This window comes from Mirounga leonina, unplaced genomic scaffold, assembly GCF_011800145.1.
Source record: "Mirounga leonina isolate KUSES-001 unplaced genomic scaffold, KU_Mleo_1.0 Mir_151, whole genome shotgun sequence".
Classification (NCBI taxonomy): Eukaryota; Metazoa; Chordata; class Mammalia; order Carnivora; family Phocidae; genus Mirounga; species Mirounga leonina.
In genome coordinates this window covers 60,803,781-60,829,401 of record NW_023270377.1, presented here as the reverse complement: position 1 = coordinate 60,829,401, position 25,621 = coordinate 60,803,781, and the positions used below count along the sequence as shown (strand labels likewise).

The 25,621-nt window shown below is 34.6% G+C and overlaps 1 protein-coding gene across 8 annotated transcripts in view; it reads left to right on the top strand.

Annotated features, from left to right (window-relative positions):
• Positions 1-25,621, top strand: part of UBR3 (ubiquitin protein ligase E3 component n-recognin 3) — a 226,711-nt gene that overhangs the window by 129,966 nt on the left and 71,124 nt on the right. For 5 of the 8 annotated variants that reach the window (XM_035007806.1, XM_035007803.1, XM_035007801.1 and 2 more), the window contains 4 exons: positions 6,072-6,182; positions 11,730-11,942; positions 13,148-13,284; positions 19,364-19,449. In XM_035007806.1, coding sequence (XP_034863697.1) covers positions 6,072-6,182; positions 11,730-11,942; positions 13,148-13,284; positions 19,364-19,449 — 547 coding nt within the window. Of the gene's footprint in view, positions 1-6,071; positions 6,183-11,729; positions 11,943-13,147; positions 13,285-17,938; positions 18,071-19,363; positions 19,450-25,621 lie in introns of those variants that run through there. The other 3 variants (XM_035007802.1, XM_035007800.1, XM_035007805.1) reach the window with 2 other exon arrangements.

Genomic DNA, 25,621 nt, shown 5'->3' with positions numbered 1-25,621 from the left:
TTATTAGAAAAAAGTTAATATATGGATAGTAAAGAAATGGAAATCTGTTAATAAATAAAAATTTCAGATTATAAATGTTATACCTATGTTTTAAATGTTGTTTATTGTGAAATATACACATTCAGTTCAATGGAATGATAAGTATTCACTCTATAAAAACTTTTAGATTTGGCATGAATATTTTATGAAGATTTTGCCTCCTTCTTTTACCTTCATTTAAAGATATACAATAAGATTTAGAAATGTGCTTTGATATTTTATTATGATGATGTTTTTAAAATATAAAGTAGGGGGGCGCCTGGGTGGCTCAGATGGTTAAGCGTCTGCCTTCGGCTCAGGTCATGATCCCAGGGTCCTGGGATCGAGTCCCGCATCGGGCTCCCTGCTCCTTGGGAGCCTGCTTCTCTCTCTCTCTCTCTGTCTCTCATGAATAAATAAATAAAAATCTAAAAAAAAAAAAAAAGATTTAAAATATAAAGTAGGGGCAGATTTAATTCATGACTTCTGTGGTTTCTTGTGAGCTTGGTAGTTTTTTTCCCAGCTCTTTGCACTTAGGGGTTCTATCTAATAGCACTCAGGTGTTCTAAGTCTTGGAAGATCAACTTTATTTATTTAGTAGCACTTGCACTGTTAACTTCCTTGTAAAATTTCTGTACCATTTTTAATATTTTCTCAGTGGATTATCAAACAGGGTTTCCTTTTACCTGTTGTTGTTTTTTGGATCTGCTGTATCTTGAATTAAGTACACATGTAATAAGAACTTAAAATAGTTAAAATACATAGGGAAATATTTTTAGTTAGCTATATGAGATGAATATCTTGATAGATTTCCAGATATAATTCTTTTTGCCTTTAATGCACTGGATTAAATGGAAGAAATTAATAGGAGAGGTGGAAGACAAAATACTTAATTAGAATAAACAATAACTGACCTAGTAATGACGAACATCAGAATAGAATGTGGTTCAGTAGTCTGGACTGAGGAGAAGAGTTCTGGCGGGTTCTGGAGGAGATGATGGCTCTAGTTAGGGAGGCATTGTGTAGAGTAGAAAGAGTTCCAGGTGAGCAAACTGGGGCTTGGTCTTAGCAATGTAAGCTTGCCAGATAAAGTCTAGGATTCAATTTCCTCAGCTATAAAATAGGGCTCATGTGGTCTTTCATACAGTCACCTACCAGGTAAAAAATTTCTTTAGATCACTTTACACATTATAAAGGTCAGTATAAATGTATAGTGAAGTTTTTAATATTCAGGCTAGCCTTTTCAAAGGGCTCAGGTTAGGTAGGCCTTATAAGGCAGTTTGGGTTAGGTAATGAGGACCATGCTTCCATAGATTTTCAGAGGCTTTAAAATGAAGTTATTATTATTTGTAAAAAGAAGCCTCTATGTGTGTGTGTGTGCATACATATGAACATGTACACATTTTCACACTTTTTTCTTTATTCTCTGTTTCTTTGAATTTTTTGCAGCATATATATATTACTTTATTAATCATAGACCAATAAATATCTTCATTTTGAAGAAAATGATGAAATCGTGCTAACTTCTCCTTTTGCAGAAATTTACTACCACCTTTATTTAGATTTTATTTTGTTGCCATAATCCTGGTTTTAATTTTGTCATTTTGAATCACTTTAGAGTAGATGAGTAGAGATGAATCCTAGAGCCAAACAGAAAAGCAGAATAACTTGATTCAATGAAAATATAACCCGGACTTAAGAGCAAAATAAGTTTGAGGGAAGGGGAGATCTAATAAAGGAGAGAAAGAGTATGGTATCTCTTTCTTAAAGCAGCCGGCATAGTTATTCATATCTAGAAGAAAATCTCTTTTGTAAGAACTCTGAACTGAAATCTGAATTGAACAGAATCTCTATTGTGTGTCTGTCAGTGATGTGGGATTTTATTCTTAAATGTATATATTTTTACACAATACTTCTTTACTTTCATCGTGGTTATTTTATGTATATCTGGCTTGCTCCCTGGTCTGTATACCTCTAGAGGTGTAGGGCTGTTCTTACATTGGTTTTATGGTTCCCTCAGGGCCTAGCATGTGCTGTGTGGGTTGTAGATGCTTACTAGATTTTTTACTGAATTACTCTAGTATAGAGTACCAGAGTTTTGTAGGCAGACAGACTGTATACAGCAGAAGAGTTACTATTAATAGGCACTGATTTTGATTACAAAATTGAACTGTGTAGACTCTGCTCTCTTCACATCAGTTGCATGCATTTTACGAGTTGACCTGTAGAATTTTAGTCATGCAAGATAGTACTGCTGCTGAAACTCGGAGTATTATATATGAGAGACAGGACCCAGTAGGGAGGGAACCTGAGCTTTGGAGTCAGGTAGACTTGGGTTTGAACTGGGGCTCTGCCATTTATAATTGTGTGATCTTGGTAAACTTTTCATTCCTTTTTTGTAAGGTTTTAATAAATATTGCGGTTGTGAGGATTCAGCATTAAGCAATTCTTAGCACAGTGGTGGGCACGTCATTGAAGTCTTTCTAAAATATTAGTCTTGTGTTAGTAAATGTTTTCCTGCCTTTTAAAAATTCTGTCTGATTCATACAAGAAATCTAACAGTTACATAGACAAATGATGTACTGATTTTAGTTTGGCTTTTTTTTTTTTTAAAGATTTATTTATTTATTTGAGAGAGAGAGCGCAAGGGGAGAAGGGGCAGAGGGAGAGGGTAAGTCTCAAGCAGACTCCATGCTGAGCGTGGAGCCCGATGTGGGGGGCCTGATCTCAAGACCCTCAGATCATGACCTGAGCTGAAACCAAGAGTCAGATGCTCAACTGACTGCACCACCCAGGTGCCCCCTGATTTTAGTTTTGAAAGCTGCCTTTATTAAAAAGAAAGATTAATTATGTTTTTATAATACATTGCCAAGAGAGCAGCTTGTTTATTAGCTGACTGCCAACCATTCTAAAATGACCTAAATCTGCTGCTACTTCAAGTGGCTCCAAAGCATAACACAGAGATAAGCAGGTCTCTGTTGCTTTTCTGATTTGTAACCGTAGAAGCTAGCTCACCTGCTGTATTTGATTTGTGCTGTTGCACATCTTTCAATTGGCTAGGAAGGCATTTTGCACTATGTAATATTTTCAACTTCCAGTTACTCATGAAGAGTCTTGGTTTAACATTGGAATTTTGTTTACTATTGTTTAAAGATTATTTGGTTATCTTACATTATAATGTGAACATTTCATTTCAATGTAAAAAGTTTAAAGGTGTACTCAGTTTTAATGGCTTTCAAATCTTTCATCAAGTGCTGTCACTTATGATAGACTTTGTTCCTAATATTGCTGTGGCATGGCCATCTGTTTACTCCAGACTCAAGTTCAGGCCCAAGTGTTGTTTGACAGAGGCCAAATGAAAATTCAAAGAAAATTATTTTAGGAGGAAAAGTCTAAGCCTGTTTACAGGTTAAAGGGAAGGAATTAGAGAAGGAGAGAAGAATAAGTTGAAGAGATAAGAGAAAGAGGAGATAAAAGCAATTAACTTTTAGAACAGATTTCAAAAGGGTATTGTAGTTGCTTATATAATCTGGGTCCCTTCTTTATTGCATATTAAACCTTTGTAAACGTTAAGGTACCTTTTGGGCTTATCTTATGACCAAATTTGTAGTCTAGAAAAATGTATGGAGGGTGATGCATTATGCAGAGAAGAAATTGGAGTCAGGGAGTCAGGGAGACCAGTTAAGAAACTTTATTGAAGAGGTGCCTGGGTGGCTCGGTCGGTTAGGTGACCAGCTCTTGATTTTGGCTCAGGTGATGATCTCAGAGTTATGAGATCAAGCCCCATGTGGGCTCCCTGCTGAGCGGGGAGTCTGCTTGGGATTCTCTCTCTCCTTCATTCCCTCCCCACCCCTCCCCCCCCCCACCTGTGTGCTCACGCATGGGGTTTCTCTCTCTCTCAAATAAATAAATCTTAAAAAAAAAAAAAAAAGAATTTATTGAAGAACCCACTCCCCCACAACAAATGATACAGACATGAATGTTGTAGTGGGAACAAAGAGGAGGGGCCAAAATCACAAGTTATTTAGGAGATAGAATCTGTGTGGTTTGGGAGCTAATACTGTGGTGTGAAAGAAAGAGTGTGATGTAGAATGACTCTTAGTTTTCTGATTTGGTGACTAAATAGATTGTGGAGTTTTTAAACCAAGAGGAAAAGAAAGATTCATGGAAAAAAATGACAAACTTATGCCACATTTGTGGGAAAAAACAAAAGATTTTATTTATTTATTTATTTTAGAGAGAGCTCACGCTCTCATGCAGTGGAAGGGGCAGAGGGAGAGAATCTTAAGTAGACTCTCAGCTAAGCATGGAGCCTGACGGGCTTAATCTCAGGACCCTAAGATCATGACCTGAGCCAAAATCAAGAGTGCGACGCTTAACCAACTGAGCCACCCAGGCGCCCCAGGACACATTTTTTTATGTTATCTGAGGGACATCAAACTAGAGATTTCTGCTTGGCAGTTGAGTATTTGTATCTGTCACTGAGGCAAGCGATCCAAGTTTGGAAGGTAGTTGAATTTACCGATTAAATCACTCAGGGAGAGCAGTTTTAGTAAGAAGAGAGTAGCACAAAAAAATAGAACCTTGAGGAGTATAAATATTGAAGGGGCAGGTGAAGAAAAAAGAGTCTTAAAAGGAAACCTAAACCAAATGGTTTAAAGAGATCAGAGGAAAATCAAAAGAGAGTAGTATTATGGAAGCCAGGGGGAAGTAGGCGTTTTAAGAAAGAAGTTGTTACTCCATTGTGTGGGTGTGCGTGTATATATATATGTATATATATATATATACCATATCTTTATCCATTCATCTATTGATGGACAATTGGGCTGCTTCCATAATTATAATACTTCTATAAACATAGGGGCACATGTATCCCTTTGAATGAGGACTTTTGTATTTTGGGTGTATATACCCAGTAGTGTGGTTACTGGATCATAGGATAGTTCTGTTTTTAACTTTTTGAGGAACCTCTGTACTGTTTGCCATAGCAGCTGTACTATCACGTTCCCACCAACAATGCACGAGGGTTCCTTTTTTTCCCACATTCTTGCCAACACTCGTTGTTTCTTGTGTTTTTGATTTTAGCCATTCTGACAGGTGTGAGGTGATAACTCACTGTAGTTTTGATTTGCATTTACCTGATGATGAATCATGTTGAGCATCTTTTCATGTGTCTGTTGGTCATCTGGATGTATTCTCGGGAGAAGTGTCTGTTCATGTCTTCTGCCCATTTTTTAAATGGATTATGTGTTTTTTGGGTGTTAATTTGTATAAATTCTTCATGTATTTTGGATACTAACCCTTCCAGCCATAAAAAAGAATGAAATGTTGCCATTTACAACATGGATGAAGCTAGAGAGTATAATGCTAAGCAAAATAAGTCAGTCAGAGAAAGACAAATACCATATGATTTCACTCCTATGTGAAATTTAAGGAACAAAACAAATGAGCAAAGGAAAGAGAGAGAGAGAGACAATATAAGAAATGGACTCTTAACTATAGAGAATGAACTGATAGGTACCAGTGGGGAGGTGGGTGGGGTGATGGGTGAAATAGATAATGGGAATTAAGGTGTGCACTTGTGATAAGCACCGGGTGATGTATGGAACTGTTGAATCACTATTACTGTATACTTGAAACTAATATAACACTGTGTTAACTATACTGGAATTAAAAGAAAAGAAAGTTGTTGTTAATGTCAGATGTCACAGAGAGATTAAGTACCATATAGAACAGGTAAAATAATCAACAGCAGAATAGTTTACACTAAACTATATGGAGAGTTTATTTTTCTTGGGGTGGAGAAAGTGTAATTTATAATTACTCTCATTCATTATGAGCCTAGGTTTTTGGAAGCTAAAACTGTGGTATTTCAGATTTAAAGATACTGCCTTATGACTGTCAAGTCGGGTGTTAACTTTATATCACAAAAATATAAAGTTCACATTGGTATAACAATATGAAATCATTCAGAGGTTTATGTGGATATATTTAAATATGCTTATGTTTCTTTAAAATTAATTGTATTTTGTCTTTTTTTTTTTTTTTTTAAGAGTTCTTGTCTCTTGGCAGTATCAATTGGCTGGGAAGGAGGTGTTTATGTACAAACCTGTGGCCACACATTACATATAGATTGTCATAAATCTTACATGGAATCATTACGGGTAAGTTGTATTTAAAGATGTATATATCTTTCTAGATATTAAATATTTTTATAGCATATAAATCCCAGTTCATCTTAGGTGATTTCGGTTGCCATTTGAACTATGCAGCCTTGTGGTTCCTTGACCTCTTCAGCTTTAGGGATTTCACTTTTTTATTTCACTTCAGCAAATGATATCCATGGTAGTAATTTTAGACTTTGTTACTCTAGCTCTGAAATATTAAGCTTTAATATCCTACCATATCATTTTATTATATGATTATTCTTCAGATTCTCTTACTTTCATTCTCATTAGTGTGTTTTGTTTCTGACATCAAGATCTCTAGTCCTTTAATCCTTTGCATTTTTCCTAGCGTTAGTTCTTCCTTAGACTCACTTTTTTGTACTATGTCTATTCTGCTCTGAATAGCATTCATTTAATCCTCCTGCCTTGATTTGAGACCCAGGCAGCTAGCCCTGCCAGAAAAGTCATAAAACTAAGTGAAGTGGTATATCTGTAAATTTGTGGTTTCCTGTATAATAGTGGCTTAGACTAGGGTCACCAACTGTAGATATTACTTATCAATTCATTTACCTATCTTTTATCAGTTTCTTCTCCTAGTGTCTTCAGTAGCTATTCCAAACCTTTGCCTCCCCTATCCCAGGTTCTTCACCTAAACTCCAAGATCCCTTTCCTCTCATCAGATTCTCTCTCCTCCTTTGTCACCAAGAAAACTGTGGCTTTCTGTCACATACTAAGCTTAGCTTCTTACTTTGCTTATTTATTCCCTGATAAATGAGTCTGCATCCCAACCAATCCTTTCTTTTCTACTCTTTGAGGTAGTATTCCTTCTTCTGTTCAGGAATAATTTTTCTGTTGATGCTCTATCTAGTATTCCTTTCTCCTCTTCACCTCAGGGGCCTTGATCTATTATAAGTAACCTCTTTTTCTTCTATATCTTCAGTTTTTCTGCCTGTTCTGTCCTTTCTTTTCAATTCATAAAGATGCTCAGGTCCCTGTCATTATGAATTTCTTCCCTTGACTTTGCATTCCCCTGTAGCTGCAGTTTTTCTGTTTTTCTCAGCTCAGCTTCTTAAAAGCATGGCCTTCTCTATTTCCCAGTTCCTACCTCAGAAGCAGTGGATTCCTGCTTTTCCCTTCGTATCCTTTCCTCTCATATTCAGTCACTTAGTAAATTCTACTTACTCTGTCTCTTAAATCTCACTTGACTATATTCTACTTTCATTATTCTTCTTTTTGTATATGCCTTCATCTCTTATCTTGACTATTGCAGTTGCTTTCTTATCAGCTTCCTTACTCCAAGTCTAATTTATTCACTACATTGATCTTTCTAAAATGTAAATCTGATGACATATGTCGTTGGCTTAAAAATACTTTACTGAATTCTTCCCGATGGGGTAAAGTTCACTCTTCTCTGAATGGTAGTTAAGGTACTTCATGATCTGGGATTGCCTGTTGCTTTAGCTTTAGCTTTCATCAATTCAGCATTAATAAGCTAATTAATAGTTCCTTAGGCACATTATGCATTCTTCACACATCTCCAATCATTCATTCAACAAATATTTTACTCAGTGTCTACAGTGTTCCAGATACTGTGATAGACATTGGGGATTCAACAGTGAATAAGACACATTCCTTCCTTCCAGGGGTTTACTATGCATTGCGTGAAATAGAATAAATAGATAGTTGCAGTATATGTGTTAAGTGTTATGAGGTATACACAAGGTCTTATTGGAACATCTGCTGAGTGCCAGAACATTTAATGAAATGTGGTGCTTGAGTGATGAGAGATAAGACTGGAAAAGTAATTAGGGGTCATACTGTAAAGGGCCTTGTGGTTCGTGTAAGGAATTTGAACTTTATTTAGATAGGTTCTTTACAGAGAGCCATTAAAATCATTAAAGACTTTTTTTTTTTTTAAAGATTTTATTTATTTATTTGACAGAGAGAGAGACAGCGAGAGAGGGAACACAAGCAGGGGGAGTGGGAGGGGGAGAAGCAGGCTTCCCGCCGAGCAGGGAGCCCGATGCGGGGCTCGATCCCAGGACCCTGAGATCATGACCCGAGCCGAAGGCAGTCGCCCAACCAACTGAGCCACCCAGGCGCCCCATCATTAAAGACTTTTAAGCAGAGTTATGACATCTTCAGAAAGGTCATTGTGGCAGTTGTGTAGATGGTAGGTGATTATTGTGGGATTGCAGTAGAGTAAGAAAGAATGCGATGATATTTAGGAGGTACAAGATGATAGTGGCTTGAGCTTAGTCATTGCACTGGAGATGGAGAAGAGCTTAGAGATTTGAAATATATTTAGAAAAAGGGTCTTTCTGGACTTGGTGAGAGATGGCATGTGCAGTGTAAGAAGGAGGAAGGAATCAAGGTGAGAGATAATTGTCATTGTGAAAGATTTGATTGGGAATAAGAGTCTCACATTAGGTGGATCATGGTGGCAACAGTATCATTGAAAGACTAGTTAGGAGAATTAGCAAAGAGAGTAGAAGGAAGAAAGTGGATGGAAGGACTAATGGGATTTATTAAGTAAATACTGGAGTGGAAGAAGACAGAAAGCTGAAGGAACTGTCATGACTCTCTTCTTTCTGAGGTAGAGGTGTAGCTTTATGCTTCTAGAGTAAAAGGAGCAAGGCTGGGGTAGATGAAGGGACTTGAGAAGTGAGGAGGTGGTTTGGAAAAACCACTTTGGAATTGGGTGAGAGAATTCTTCATAGGATGTTGGAGAAAGATTGCCAGGAAGTATTCAGGGCTTAATTGAGATGGAAACAGTTTGTAGCAAGAAGTTATTTCAGTTTTTTAATTTGAGTGCGGAATTGGAGAAGTCATACACTGGATTAATTTTGTATGAAGGTTTTATGGGGTATGTATGATGGAAGGACATATGAAGGGGGAATGAGAAGTATTGACCAAACAGTTTTTGAGGTGGTACATCATGGTGTGTAGGCAGAATAGGAAAGGCTTGATAAACTGGGGGAGAAGGGAGGAATTAAAGATAAAGGAGATAGGAGTTGGCAGTCAGACTGTAAGCTGTTTGGATTTAATATTTTCAGATATGGACAATTTGGGGTCATTTTAGAATAAGGGGGTGGTCATGGTAACAGGTACTGGAGTAGAGTGGAGGTCAGTGCCATAGGAGCTAATGAGGTCAAAGAGCTGATGGATTAAGATATAAGATAGATTGTCCCTATATACACTGAAGTAGCATAAGAGGGTCGTAGGACTTGGAGCAGTGAGGAAAACCAAAGTCTTCAGTGATTGAGGGCAGTGGATGACAGTAAAAATGAAAGAAAAGGGTGATATCCCTAAATGACATGAGCCACAAAGATGGGAGAATGCAAAAGTAAAGATCTCAAGCCAGCACTAGAGAAGAATACTGCCAGCACTAGAAGAATACTGAGGTGTGAGGGGTGTGGGAGAATGAGCAGTGCCTACCTGAGAAGGCTTCAAGAAAAAACCTAGTTTCAGTCAAGGCAAGGAGGGGGATCTAGCATTCTTTAAAATTAAGGCTGTAGGGGAGCTTATAGAATGTCCTTCAATGATCGGGACTCTTACCCCAACCTTCTATACACCCTTCTTGTGTATCTTTAAAACTTAGCTCACAAATCTTCTCTGAGAAGCTTTCTCTGTTGTATTTTTCACACTATTATTATAATTTATTTTTGTTTGCTTCTATATTGTTAGTACCTTAAGTGAAGATGTACCTTAAATCTTTATGCATCACCTGGCATAGCATTTGACACATGATAGGAGCTTAGTAAATATTTGCAGAATTGGATTTAAGAAGATGTGGTGTTACACTTTTAAGGCCTTGAAAAAAATAAATGTCAAAAAGTAAAAAAAAAGTAGAATTCGGTTCTTTTAGTCAAAGTATTTGAGATCCAAATATAGTGAAATGAGCACTAAATTAAGAGTGGGGAAACTTAAATTCATCCTAACATTGTCATTACCTTTGTAACCATAGGCAAATTCATTTTCTTCTCTTTGTATCCTTTTTTTCCTCATTATTTTTGTCTTGTTAGTAATAATGTTCATATTGTAGCATTCATACATTTACATTAATGCATTAAAACATATTTTGAGATAAAGCGTTAGGTTAGTGGCAGAGTAAAAGAAAGAGACTGCTGGGAAAAAGAGCAATATAGTGGTTAAGACTACACAGTTGTAATGGCCTAAAAGAGCAAAATGGCTGTGTGGTGGTGTCAAGCGAAAGAAAGGAACAAATGTAAGAGTCTGGATTCCTGTGTTAAGTCCTCTGGTTGTTAGCATGTATAGCGGTCTCTTATGAGTAAGAATTTCCTCCTAGGCACATATGCTTATGTGTCTGTGTTTAAAAAATTCTGTTTTCTCCTCTTCTATCAGAAACATCTGAAGGAAAGGGTGTTAAATTAATTCCCCTCCTATCACACTTACATTCTGAGCATCCTAACTGAATCTTTCCCCTATCCATTAAACCTAAACAAATTCACTGCATAAAGTCCAGTCAGTTGTGTTTGGCAGTTAGACAAAGACACATCACTTTTTTTTTTTTTTTAAAGATTTTATTTATTTATTTGAGAGAGAGAATGAGATAGAGAGAGCATGAGAGTGGGGAGGGTCAGAGGGAGAAGCAGACTCCCCGCCGAGCAGGGAGCCCGATGCGGGACTCGATCCCGGGACTCCAGGATCATGACCTGAGCCGAAGGCAGTCGCTTAACCAACTGAGCCACCCAGGCGCCCGACACATCACATTTTTTAGGCTTGATTTAGTCTCAGACTAAATCAAGTTGTCTATTCTCCATCAAGGATCATGGGCACTGAGAGAATCTGCCCAGTGGTCACCTATAGATTATAGAAACAGGGGCATGGGGTAAGGGGAAGGTGATCCACTGTAATGTGGCCTACTTTTTAAGTTATTCTTTATCTTAAATCTATATTACACATCAATTGCCTCATTATTTAACTGTTTCATACTAAGAGAAGGGGAAGATACTTCAGCAGTTCTTGGTGATAGGCTCTTGGTGATATGATTGCCATGTTGAAAGAAGTGATTTGATAAGCTTCAACAGTCAAATGAGAGACTTTGTTTTTTTTCTTCAAGTAACATCTTTTTAAAATTTTTTTATTTTTATTTATTTGACAGAGAGAGACACAGTGAGAGAGGGAACACAAGCAGGGGGAGTGGGAGAGGGAGAAGCAGGCTTCCTACAGAGCAGGGAGCCTGATGTGGGGCTTGATCCCAGGACCCTGGGATCATGACCTGAGCTGAAGGCAGATGCTTAACGACTGAGCCGCCCAGGTGCCCCTCTTTCTTTTTTTTTTAATTTAAATTCAATTAATTAATATATAGTGTATTATTAGTTTCAGAGGTAGAGCTTAGTGATTCATCAGTTGCATATAACACCCAGTGCTCATTACATCAAGAGACTTTATGTATGACATATATTAGAGATTTTTTTTTTTTGCATGGTTCATTTGTTTACTATAAAATGTAATGGTGTAAATTTTTTGTTTTCTTTAAAGGTGTGCATTATAAATCTGTATGTTTATTTCATCTTTTAGAATGACCAGGTTCTTCAGGGCTTCTCAGTGGACAAAGGAGAATTCACGTGTCCTCTCTGTAGGCAGTTTGCTAACAGTGTTCTTCCTTGTTATCCTGGGAGCAATGTGGAAAGTAACCTTTGGCAACGTCCTAGTAACAAAAGCATACAAGATCTCATAAAGGAAGTGGAAGAGCTGCAGGGACGGCCGGGAGCTTTCCCAGTAAGCATCAGTGTAAGGCAAAAATATCCTGGTAAACTCAGCTCTGCTTTCAGCTCTCATTTTCGTTCCTTTCATTTTCATTCCTTTATAAATTACTCTGGACCTTTAAACATTTAAAAGCAATTGCTTTTAGATGTTTTTCTTTTCTGTTTGTGGTTATTAAAAACAAAAATGAGAATAATGGAACAAATTATTACCAAAGGCTATACTTTTCCTTAGTCCAAATTGTTATACTTTTAATATACATCTTCCAGATCATGAAATCCTATAAGCTTAGATATGGTTAGACTCTTTTAAGATGTTGAAATCTTTAAAAACAAAGCCAAACAAATAAATTACGTATATATGTATCTTACAATGTAAAGCATAGGCTAATCACTTAAAAATATGCCCATCAGGTATATTAGGATTCAGATGATACATTTACGTATACACACACACTTTATATATGTGTAATTATAGATTTACATACACTTCATGTGTGTATGTATCAGATAAACTATCATATACTTGATTGAACCATTCACTGTAAGTCAGTCTATTTTGGTGGGATTTGGTGTAAGTGAACCCATCTTTTATCCCATCCAGTAGGATTTATTTATTTGATTTAAATATTTAAATATTTTACCTTCATTATAGATGTATGATACAGAAAGAAGTGATAGCTGTACCTAGTTTAAGCAATAAATTTATGAAAACTATTGACTTTTGAAACAAATTCATAGTTAAAAGCTACTCAAAGATTTATTTCTTTGCAATTTCTTTTCTCAGTTGAAGACTAATTTTAGAGTCTGGTTTTTTTCTTTTGTAAATCCAAATTTTTATGTGTTTAAAATATGCTTAAAGCAAGGGACATCAATATTAGTCTTTGAGAAGTGAACTTAAATGAAGTCAGATTGTTTATAAACATGAAAACTGTTCTAAAATATTAATGACATCTACTCATTTGTTTAGAATATAGGTTTGTGTGGTTAGTTCATGGTTAGATTATAGGCTAACCAATCACAATATAGAATTAGGATAAAATAGAAGATATTTCTTGATCTATTTTATCTTTGTGCACTAAGTGTATTTATAGTGGATAGCTCATGTACATCTGTTTTAACTTTTTAACTTTAATTTCCTAATGTATTCATATGATAAACATTGTAGTGTTAGACTATATTAGAGAAAATGAATATGAATAAACTTTATATGTATGTTTGCATTTTTTACAGTCAGAGACCAACTTAAGTAAAGAAATGGAATCTGTAATGAAAGATATCAAAAATACCACTCAGAAAAAATATAGAGACTATAGCAAGACCCCAGGTTCACCAGACAATGATTTTCTCTTTATGTATTCTGTTGCTAGGTAGGTATACATGGTATATACTTTAATATTTACTTATTCTGAATAGTTGGTTTTTTGTTCTATTTGTGCCATTAATATTTATTTGAAGAAAGGATGTGTATTTTTTATGGTGGTTGAAATTATGGCTAGTTTTAGAACCGTCTCAAAGGATCATAAAAATGTAGGTTTTCTTCATTTTCTGAAGAGTTTTTATTTTCATGAAATATCGGGTGAAGTGTTATATATTATAGAATATGTAGGAAAAAGTGTATTATTAACATTGTGGGACAGATGTCTACCTCAAAGCATGTGAGTATTAAATATGAAGGGTCTTGTTAAGAAATCACTGTTCAAGTCCTGTCAAAAAGTAGTAATACTGAAAACAAAAACATTGTAATATGTTAAACACTTTTAATTTATAAGTAAGAAGAACTTATTTTGTTTGCCTTAAGCTAGTAAAATATCTAGTAATATCCTGTAGGTGGTTTAGAAAATCAGATAAGGGAGATGGAGCAAAAGATCAGGCAAGTTCTAAGTTTCTATTAGTAGCTAGCAGGGGGCTCAAGAAAACAGGTAAATACTCCTCATCTTTCAAATTAGGTAGGATTAGTCTAATTGAGTGGGTGTTCAGTACCCTAAGAAATGGTTCCAAACAGGGATTTTAGAAAACTTAATTGAATGAAAATGGAGAACCATAAAAGAAGTAAACAGGGAAGAAGCAGGCACAATTAGAAACTTGTAAACACATTCTGCCAGAATTGATGTTGTAGACCACTGGATATCCCTAGAAGCATACTTTTTTGTATCTTGTCCCAAGTAGTATTATAATAGGTAAGATTTAGAGAGATAATGTAACTTGAATGTCATGCAGCAAATTAGTGGCACGTAGTACTAGAACTCAGATCTCCGAGTCAAGATCTATTGTTCTTTCAATTACTGTCCTCCTTTTTTCTCCCCTGTATTCATCTTTTATAGGTCATATGTGCATGCAGTTCACCAGGGCCAGTCTCTCTGCCCCATTCATGGACCAGAGGGTAACAAGAGTAAATGAATTATATGTAGTCTTTAGAACCCAGGAAAAAAGGAACCAGATTTAGGAAAATTGCAAGCAAGTTAGAGCTCAAGATAAGGAAACATTAGTGTTTAGTTTAAGAATGCAAAAGCTGGACATGGATTGATGTAAAAGGATCTAATGGATTGGGAAGTAACTTTCTAGTCTGCACATTCCTAAACTATTGTTGTTATTTATCCAGAATGCTTCAGAGAAGATATAACAGTTAATTCAACATTTTGTGTCTGGAGAGTTACCAGCTGCATACTTGCAATAAAATACACTTTATGTGAAAACTAAATTGAGTATGATTTAATTTTGCCATGGTTTCAAGGTTTTAAAAAACTTCTATACAATGTTGTAGTAATAATGTTGTAGAAAATTGAGATGAATGTAGACCAACTCAGTTATGCCATGTATATATGTGTCGGTTTACATAGATGTATATGTGTTTGTGTGTGTATGTGTATAAATACTATATTTATGTTGCTTATGTATTTATGCTTTTTACTTTCTTAGGACTGATCCAGTAAGAAAATTCTAGGTGAATAGGAATGATCTGTCCATGGAATTTTTCTATATCATGATAAATAACTTGATTTAAATTTAGTTTAGTGGAAGTTTTAGATTCCTATTTCTTGAATATATAAATTCCTATTTTCTTAAATATATAAATACCTTATATATACCTTGCTGTGGTAATAGGAGACTTTTTAAGGTCAATGTATTTTGGTTTTTCTCTTTTATTGAGAAACAGGGACAGATATCAAATGTTATTTACTGTGGATGTATATAGAGAAACAGAAAATGTGTTCTCTCCTCCCATTTTTCTCTGATTGCTCATGATAAACTCTAAAGCAACAAGATAATGCTTCTGAAAATGAGAGTATGTAACCTTTAAAAAAACTTTGGTTAAAGTTACCCAGGCCATTGTGAAGTTCTCACAGTGAGATTGCATGCCTTCTCTAAGTTTTACTTAGTTATTAAAAAGAAAACAAAACAAAATTAGCTAAAAAATTAACAAAAACATGAATTGGGGGAAAAAAGGATGTTGTATCCTATTTGAATAGTAATTTTCTCAAGGTAAGAAACAGGTCTTTATATATATCTTATGCCTAGCATATAACCTTATTTCATAAATATGTATGATTACAAATTATGATTATTTTTGTGCCTAAAAGGTAGGCATATTTGATAATATTTAAAATGTTTAAATGTTTAAGTGAAATATTTAGAAATAAATTTATTTCGAGTTATTTAACTTTTGAATTAAATATTGTGATTCTTAAATGTATAATTCATTAGAATGTGCACATTTATTTGTATTTGACATTAGAAATTTGAATGGAATACAACCCTTGTTTCCCAGAGCTGAATTTCTCCCCACTGAATGAGTAATTTAGTTTGCTCTTCAGGGAACTTAAATTTTTTGTTGTTCAGGAAAAAAATATTTCTAGTGGTTAAGTAGCCTGTAAAGCTGTTAATTTTAATAATTAGAGGATTTTTTGTTTGTTTTGTTTTTTGGTTTTTTTTTTGTAGGGCAATTTATCTCTTTGTTTTTTATTTTATATGCATGGTAAAGCCTTGGAGGATTTTTTGAGGGCAGCAGAGAAGAAATTGTTGGAATGATATCTTTCTCTTACATTAAAATTAATCAAAATTACTATATTCAAGTTTTATTGTATTTCCAAAAAATGCTCTGTTGCAAATACCAGGCGTTCAGATGGATTATGGAAGGTTAATTTGGGTGAGGAAAGCTTTCCTCAATTAAATACCAATTCATTATTTCTTCATTGAAACAAAAAATGACACTAATTTTAATAATTGACTTTTCCAAGGATTTTGGACTCATGTTACATATAGCCTAGAGGTATTGGTGAGTAACACTTGGCCTGTATATAGTGAGAAACATGGAAATGAAAAGAAGATGAAACATGAATAACTGAGATGTAGATGGAGAGATATCTTTAAGTCACAGTGGGTAAACTGCTCAGTAGAGTGAGTGCAATTTACTTTACATATTAGTTGCATTGTAAATTTAAACTTTACAACCTAAGTATGTTCAGAATAAAAGGAATGCTTGCTAAAATACCAAATTATGAATCCTTTTTAAAGCCAAGAAATTCTTTGATAAAACACCTCCACTTCCTCCCCCCCCTCCTTTTTCTTGTTTCACTGCTGGATTTAAGGGAATAGAAGGAAGGGCCAACAAAAGAAAGAGAATAAGCCATGGGGACTAAAGAGAATCTTATTATTGGTTCCATACCCAAACAAAGAGATTTCTGGTTCCTAAGGTGTTTTTGAGCACTTTGCTGTGTACCATCAGGGATTTAGAAGCTTTATCTGAAATGGTCCCGGCTCTCCAGGAATTTATTACCATTTAGTTGGAGAGACAAAACCAATATACATCAACCTGTATAAAACAGAATATAGTTTGTTTTAAAAATATCATTTTGAAAAAATGCTATAGAACTTTGAAAGGGAAGATGAACAAATTGAAATATAAAGTATGTGGAAATGTTTCTTTCCTGTCTCAAGAAAAGGGAATTAGTTCTCCCTAATTCCTGGAAGAGTTAGAGCTTGAGCTGAGTCTTGTATAATATAGGCTATGGTACGGACAAAGATATTTTTTCTCTCTGAGATGTTGAGTAACTTGCTTAACCAGTAAATGGTAGGCTCAGGCCTTGAACCCACACTGATACCAGTGTGTGTTTGAGTGTCTCTGTGTGTGCATGTGTATACACACATTTGTTTTTCAAATTATAGTTCTAAAAATAGAAGTTCATATCAAAGGAGGGTGGAGGGGGGTAGAAGGGAAAGCAGACCTTGGTCATGCAAAAAGAAGCTGAAGCATAGTTGGAGTTTTTAAATGGAATATGTAGGTGGGCACCAAGATAGTTGTAAGCAATCTTTCTCATTATTGTTTCAGTTACAGAGATTTTTTTCTTTCCAAACTAATTTGAATGGATTTGTGTTAGGAATATAAACAGTAGAGTCTACTTTTCTCGAGAACAATCTTTATTTTTATATCATCCATTCAGGAGGGCAGAAACAGAATATTGTGTTGAGATTTTCAAGAGTGAAGGAAGATCAAACATGGGGCATGTGACACGTTTGTATGTTCGTTTCTCTAACAAGTCTCAAAGGGCCAATTTTGATGTAAATAAAATAAGGAAAAACTGAGCGTTAAGGTCTCTGACATATTGATTTTTAAAGTCCTAGATTATTACATGATACTAACCCTTTGGATAGGTAGGGTTTTTTTTTTTTTTTCCTTTCTTTTTTAATGTCAGAAAGAATGTTTTTCAGGAGATTTTCTAACCATAATCTGAAACAATTAATTAGATTTAGTAGTTTTCTTCCAAGTATTCTTTAGAATCAGATTCCTGGTAACATGTTTGTCATCCTTTAAAGTATTTTATTTGATGATTGAATAAACAGAATTGTTCTTGTATTTATATTTTAATGAATATTTTTGCAAACTGTGCTAAAATAAAAGTTGACATTCTGGTTCTGACCTTCGTTTGTAAGAATTGATCATGTTTCTGGTTAGCTCTTTTAAAAGTACAATCTAGGAAATCTTAGTTTTTATAAGAGAATATAGCCGTTAATTTTTTTCTACAGATTAGGCAACAGAAGATTTGTGAAAACAAAATATATTGATCTCATTTATATTCCCCTGATGAAGGAACACATGCTGGTCTCCGCTCGCTTTCTGTCCACTAATATGAAATCCTTGTCCCTGCTTCCTTGCTGGTAGGTTTTTAGAAGTTCAGTGAGCAATGCAAATCGCCTGAAGGGTGGAAAATTCCCTTGTCACACAGATGCCCTTATCAGCAGCAACCAGATGGAGTTCTGAGCAGGAACATTATCAATGTTAAATTGCTTTTCCCCCACACCAGTAGAGAGGATTAAAGCATTCCTTTAAAAATGGGTGGCAAATATACAGATTTAAGAATATTAATTTTGTTAACAGTTTGCATTTGTAAGTAAATATATGAAAATAATGTTTCAAAACATTTTGTGTTAAAAGTACAACCCAAACCAGTTCAAACTGTTTTGTTTTAAGTAAAATAGGATCATATTCTTCCTTCTTCCTTGAATTCATTTGCAGAGTAAGCTTGAAATTTTGCCTTTTTTTTTTTTTTTTTTTTTTTAAAGATGGGCTATCTCACTGTTAGTGTCAAATGCATATCTTGGATATAAATTATTCAGTTTTAGTAGTGGCAAATAAAGGTGTGTTTAAGTTTATTAATACTGTTGAAGTAAAAATACACGCATTTTATCATTCAGAATTTTCATTTATTCTGGCAAAATTCACTGGCTATTTTACTGTATTGTTTTTGAGTAAATCTTTAGATTCTGCAACAATTTGCTTTTTAAAATGTCAATTTACTAATTATTACTAATCTGTAAGCTAATAATTGCTAAATATATTAGAATTTCAGATCTGTATGAACGTTTTTGATGTTTAGCAGTGCCAGTAGTTACACAGTGTACTTTAATAAACTGTAATTTTAGAAGTCCAAGAAGAGTCTCCTGTTAATTATATGTGTTGTTCTTAGCTACTTTGATGTTAGTGATTTTGTTTAATACTGATGTCTAGATACCATCTAAGCTCCAGTGAGTGATAACCATTTCTCTGATAGAAAAGTTGGTATGCCCTCCTGTTTTAGATGACAGTATCCACTCAGTCACTAACAGTTGGGTACAAGCTCTTTCATCAGATTTATGTGCAGGTTTATGAAATGTGTTGCTGTTGTTTTCCCTAAGGCCCAGTTTTTAGTATTTGCCAACATTTGGGGTTTTGCAGCAGTTACATCATGATGTGTGCAGTTTTGCAGGTTATATATATGAACATATAAGGATAGATAAACTGTTTCCCTTTTTATTTCTAAATATCAGATAAAATATTATTATGGATATTCCATAAACTATTCATAAAGTTCTTCAACTTTATTATTTAGGTTAATTCAGACATATCAGTAAAACAAATTAAAAAGTATTGCTTCAGCCTAATTGAGATATATTTTGATGCTTTACTTACAGAACCAATTTGGAACTTGAATTAATTCATCGGGGAGGCAATTTGTGTTCAGGTGGTGCAAGCACAGCTGGCAAAAGGTCTTGCTTAAGTAAGTAGTAAACAGTGTAAATTTAAAAACATTTTTATTTTAAGATTTTTTTTTTTTATTTTTATTTGTGAGACAGAGAATGAGAGACAGAGAACATGAGAGGGAGGGAGGAGGGCCAGAGGGAGAAGCAGACTCCCTGCTGAGCAGGGAGCCCCGATGCAGGACTCGATCCTGGGACTCCAGGATCATGACCTGAGCCGAAGGCAGTCGCTTAACCAACTGAGCCACCCGGGCGCCCCAAAAACATTTTTATTTTAAAAACATTTTAAATTATGTCATTTTTGAAAGCCTATACAGGCAAAGTGGTCTTTTGATGTATTTTCAGATTCTTTCTATGTTACATATAATCAGTTTTAATAGTGATTATATGCTTTAAATGGCTAATCTTGTACTTAAAAGAATCATATGAATATTTAGCTCTTTCTATACTATGATTACTCAGTAAATAAATGCCATACCCATAGATCAGATTTACATTGGCTCAGAATTAAACAGTGTGGTATCCTTGGCTATAAAAAATTACCTTCAACTTAAATTTCTTAAAAGAATTTTTACATTATCTAGATTAAAGAAAATCTTTATATAAAAATAATTTGTGTTGCCTACAGATTCCTATAATATACAGTGCTGCTGTTAATTAATGAAGGCATTTGTACTGTATTTTAATGTGGACATTAAAATGTATTAAAATTATGGATGTTTGCTTTTATTTATGAATATAGTTTATATTGTAAAATGAACATGATTCTTCAATACTTTTTTGTAAGGGTAAGTTTGAGAGAAGTGTCCTTTGGAACTTAATGTAGATTCTTCATGAATATGGTTTTGAAGCTATCACTATTTAGTCATTTTTTAGAGAATTAATGTGAATACTAGGGGTAATGCTACTTAATGTGAAGTACAGCTAATTATTGGTCCCAAATCACTGGAGTTAAAATATTACCTAACATGATCGATACAGAAAATAAAAATGGTTTAAAATACATATTATTTTGAAAAATGAATATATTTTCTTAAATGCTAAAAATAGTCGTAGTTATTAAAAATTATCAACACATAGGTTTTTAAAAAATATATGTGTATTTTTTTTAAAGATTTTATTTATTTATTTGAGAGCGAGAGAGACAGAGATAGAGCACGAGCAGGTAGGGGAGGGAGAAGCAGGCTCCCTGCTGAGCAAGGAGCCTGATATGGGGCTCCATCCCAGGACTCTGGGATCATGACCTGAGCTGAAGGCAGATGCTTAACTGACTGAGCCACTCAGGTGCCCCCCAAAATATATGTGTATTATTGTGAAAAGATATATATGTGTTTTGGGGATGATTTCAAAGCAAAGGACTGATCAAAAACATCTTAAATTATTTATTTGATTTTAATTAATTTTTAAGTAGGGTCCATGCCCAGCATGGAGCCCAACATGGGGCTTGAACTCATGACCACGAGATAGAGACCTGAGCTGGGATCAGGAATCAGGTACTTAACTGACTGAGCCACCCAAATGCCTCTCCTGGAATTTTTAATGTAATGATACAAACTTATGTGAAATTTCAACTGAGTTACTTTTAAAATTCTTACTAGTTGTATTAGATTTTGATACTTTTTTGGGTTATCACTTGATTCCTAGAAATGTAAGTTGGAAGTTATTTTTTATTGAATATTTAGTATTTACTCACTTTTGTATATACTTAAACCCTACTTATACCCAGTGCTTTAGTATTATGTTTTAAAGGAGAAGTTGTTGATACATAGGAGTTTTAGCTTCTAGACTGAATTAGCAAAGACTGTAAATTCACTTATTTGAATTACCTTTTCTTGTTAATTTATTCTTAATTGTTGTTTGGCATTGGCTAATAATATTCCAGAAACTGTTATATTAGAAAGTATTTATAGTAAAGGAATTTCAGTCTTATGTTCAAAAGCTCTACTTCATTTTTCCCCCCTCTGAGGTACTTAAATATATCCAGAGACTTGTAAATAACAAATTTATTCAGAATCTTAAAAATAGTAGTGTAAAATTCTAGCAGCAACCACTTCAATTATCATCCTTAATTTTAATTTAAATTATTAAATTGATAGTTACTTCCACTTTCATTTTTTATTTCCCCTTTCATGAATAAGCAATCATAATGTGCCAGTATAGAAAAGATCCTGATGAAGATCATCCTAAATCTAAATTTAGTACTGTTTTCAGTTTTCTTTTTTTCTTATGATTTATGTTAGTCCTCCCCCCCAAACTTTATTGAAGTATGATTGGCAAATTATATTGTATTCAATTGTATATATTTAGGTTGTACAACATGATGCTTTTTATTTTTAGTTTCCATATGATTTATTATTAATTGCTTATCCATTATTTATCCTAATGTAGAATATATTTATGTTTATATAAAGCCCCACTGTTTTGCAAGTGTATAAACTTAATGTATTTGTTATTTACACAAGCGTAACTCAGACCTGATTTGTTGAACACCAGAACTTAAATTGATGGTGTGTCTTAGGACCTTAGATCAAATATTTCATTTTTTCATCTTCCAGTCGAACTTTAATGGTATTACTAAAAATTCTTTTTTTAGAGACTCCTCATAAGTCAGTATTTTCCCATTTCTGTTTATTGCTCTTTGTTACCTTTTAAATATCTTCATTTTAAAAGTTTTTTTTTTCCATAATATTTTGGGGAAAGAGTAAGAAAATGTTCCACTAATTAAGCAAATGATATGGAACTTACACTTTTCAACAGTGTCCCATTACAACTTCTTGATAAAACTGAAGATTAGTCAAGAAAATATTTAAGTTTTGTCTGGAGCGGCTTGAATAATGCCCAATAGATAATTATGGACGAGAACACACACACACACACACACACACAGTTGAGAGCAGGAGAAGATTGCTTTTTCTATAACAACGAAAGCAGAAAAATATTACTGGCCAAATTTATACTGAGAAATAAAATAAAATTGTAGTGGGACAGTGCCATTCAGCACTTACATATTCAAATTTTTTAAGTATTGAGGTAAAATGACCAGTACCCAATTATAATAAATGCTCATTCCTAAATATGTATCTGGGAAATTTTCCAAGGTAAAAAATGAGCAAAATTAATTAACAAAGTAGCATAGTATGGTATTTTAATAATACCTAACATTTCTAGTTTTAAAGTTTGTGAATGCTTTCACATAAATTATTTAGTCTTTAGAATGTCTTTAGTCTTTACCACTTTTTCATCGGAAAGGAAACTGAAATTCAGAGTGATTGCCTTGCCAAGTCATACAGCTGGAAAATATCAGAGCTTGCACTTGAACCCAGCTATTCTGACTCTAAATTTAGTTATGTAAGACATATCCCTTGCTTGTGAGTGTCCCAAAGGATACAGAACGTTTAAGAACTTTTACCTCTGGGCTTTAGTCAAAGACATCTTACTATATACTATTCCCTTGGGATCTTTCCAGGCTCTGCCTGCTAACACTTCTATTATTTTATCTATTTTCTTTTGTTAACTTTTCACTAAGATTCCAATTTTTGTTTTGGGCCACTCCTTCAGAAATTTTCTCAAGCCCTGATTCCTTCTTCCTTGGATACCAGTTGAGTTTTCTTTTATTTTTCACCAGTTTGCTGGCTGGTTCCCCCTTGTTTGAGATCATATTGAGCTGGTAAAATCAGTAACGCTTTTGGTGGACATGGCATTTGAACAAGACTATAAAAGATAAGTGAATTTAGGATTTTTATTGCAAATTGATATACACACTGATAAATACCACCAATTTTGTTAACAATAGATGTAGGACAAAGCAGATGCAAAAATTGAAGGCATAACTTTTTATTAAGAAGAATGAAAAATGAAGGGGGGGGGAATCAGAGGGAGAGATGAACCATGAGAGATTATGGACTCTGAGACACAAACTGAGGGTTTTAGAGGAGAGGGGGGTGTGGGGATGGGTTAGCCCAGTGATGGGTATTAAGGAGGGCACGTACTGCATGGAGCACTGGGTGTTATATGATGACAATGGATCGTGGATCACCACATCAAAAACTAATGATGCATTGTATGGTGACTAACATAACATAGTAAAATTTAAAAAAAATGTTTTATTAAAATTAATTTCTTCAAGTAATTCAAAAGTAGATATGGAGCTCCATAGATTCCAGTGAAATTAATAGCACAACAATTTCTCAAGTAGAAATTGTTGAAACCAGTGGCTAGAGTAGGAGTGGAAGGAAGAAGTGTCATTTGATAAATTAATATTGGGGATAGTTTTTTAAAAATATCTATCTTTTGATAAACATCTTTCCATATCTTTGGGTCTAAGGCTTTTTATATATTACTATAGTTTAAGAAGCCACAGTTCACATCACAAATGAATTTCCTGATTTTATAGAGAGATCAAAAATTAAACTTTAGTCAAGAGAGGTTATGGCAGACCTTTGCTTTGACGTTTTCATTGGGGGGGCTCTAACTTAATTTTGATACAATTTATGATCTCATCAAGAAATGATGCATGTGGTGAGTAATTGTGATACAATTTCTGATCTCATCAAGAAATGATGCATGTGTTTTGTTATTCATAGAAAGCAATCGAGCTTTGGTGTGTACAGGCAACTTAAAGTAATTTTAATTGCTCAAAGAATGAACTTTTGTTGAATTTAGAGTTAGGAGAATTATTTAATGTTAATTTCATCCTACTGTAAGACTGCATAAAGATATTGTTGATTAAGATTGCAAAATTCCTCCTAAGTAGTCTGACCTTGTTCTTTAACAGTGGTAAATTCTGATGTCTATAGCTTATTAGGGTCTATTCTTAAGATTTAAAAATTATGAATTCTACAAATAGGTTGAATCACAACTTTTGTTCTATTCTTTTTGTTACCCCATAACAAGAGGAAAATTTGGCCACCAAATCATTATAACAGTCAAAATGCATAAATTAATATAAAAAATATGCAATTGCCTCCTGATTCTATTTATGAATAGGCAGATGATTTGGGAGCAAGCTATTTTACCTCATGGATTCTCTTCCTCGTTGTACCCAACCTGAAGATTGTTGTAAGAACACAATTTCATAATGTATGTCAAGTCTTCATACATTATAAATCTTGATGTTACTATTTCTAGTACTTCAACACTACCTTTATCAAATTCGGGCATGGATATGTGGGTAAGGAGACCAGAAGCAAGATAAAAGTTAATTTTTAGCTCAGTTTTTTTTTTTTTTTTTAAGGGCTTAACAGATGTTCTGTTGACCTGTACAGGGATGAGATGAGGTGATCAGAATGGGATTTATTAGCAAAGATTGATATAGTTTATCTATTGGGAACAAAATACTTTGTTAATTTGGGGAGGCCTGGGTTAGAGGGATAAGAGTGTGGCTTGAAAATTTCAGCTAAAAGGAGTGGCTTTATTATTTAAAGTCATTCTGAAGGTTCTATGTTTTGTGGCCAGGTAGTCAAGCCTTCCTGAATTTATGATTTGTGTATTCCAGGAACTAGGTACCACAGATAATAATTTCCACTATCAGGGTGTAGGGGGCATAGGGGCCCTCAGATCTTGCTAGGCTTAGGGCAGGGCAGCTCCTTTCTTCTGCAGTATGATTAGAACTCCTGCCCCTCAGTTGAAATGAGGTGCTCAAATTAGACCTGAATTCATGGAGTGTGCCCTTTTTGATAAGGAGGAAATTGGGATTCTTAAGAACCAATGTTTTCTTTACCTTTCCTGTGACTACCTATGTGTGGAAGCAGATTTGTGCCTTTCCTCATATTGTTTCAAGCAGTGTTGTAAACGTGAAGCAGGAGGCTGCCATTTAAACCTTAAAAGTAGAAGGAAAACAGTTCCATGAAATTAATACTAATGCTATGATACTTGAGGTCACCAGAGAATGATGGCACAGTGTGTCTGGGAATGGAGACACAGAAACTCCGGGAGGCAGGAAAGGAACGCAGCATGGAAAGCAGGAAGGTACTAAAGATAGCTTTTTCCTTTCACATTTTCCCATACTCAGATGGGGGACTAAAACCTCACCTAAGTAAGCAAAGCTCTGCTACTTTATCCCTAAACTTGTCTGTGCCTTTATTGGCTAGAAGCAACATAGGATACAGTGCTGGAAGGAGCACTGGGTTGGAGTTAGATCTGGATTCTAGTCATGTTTGTTATCTTTTGGATTTTAGGAAAGTCACCTAATTT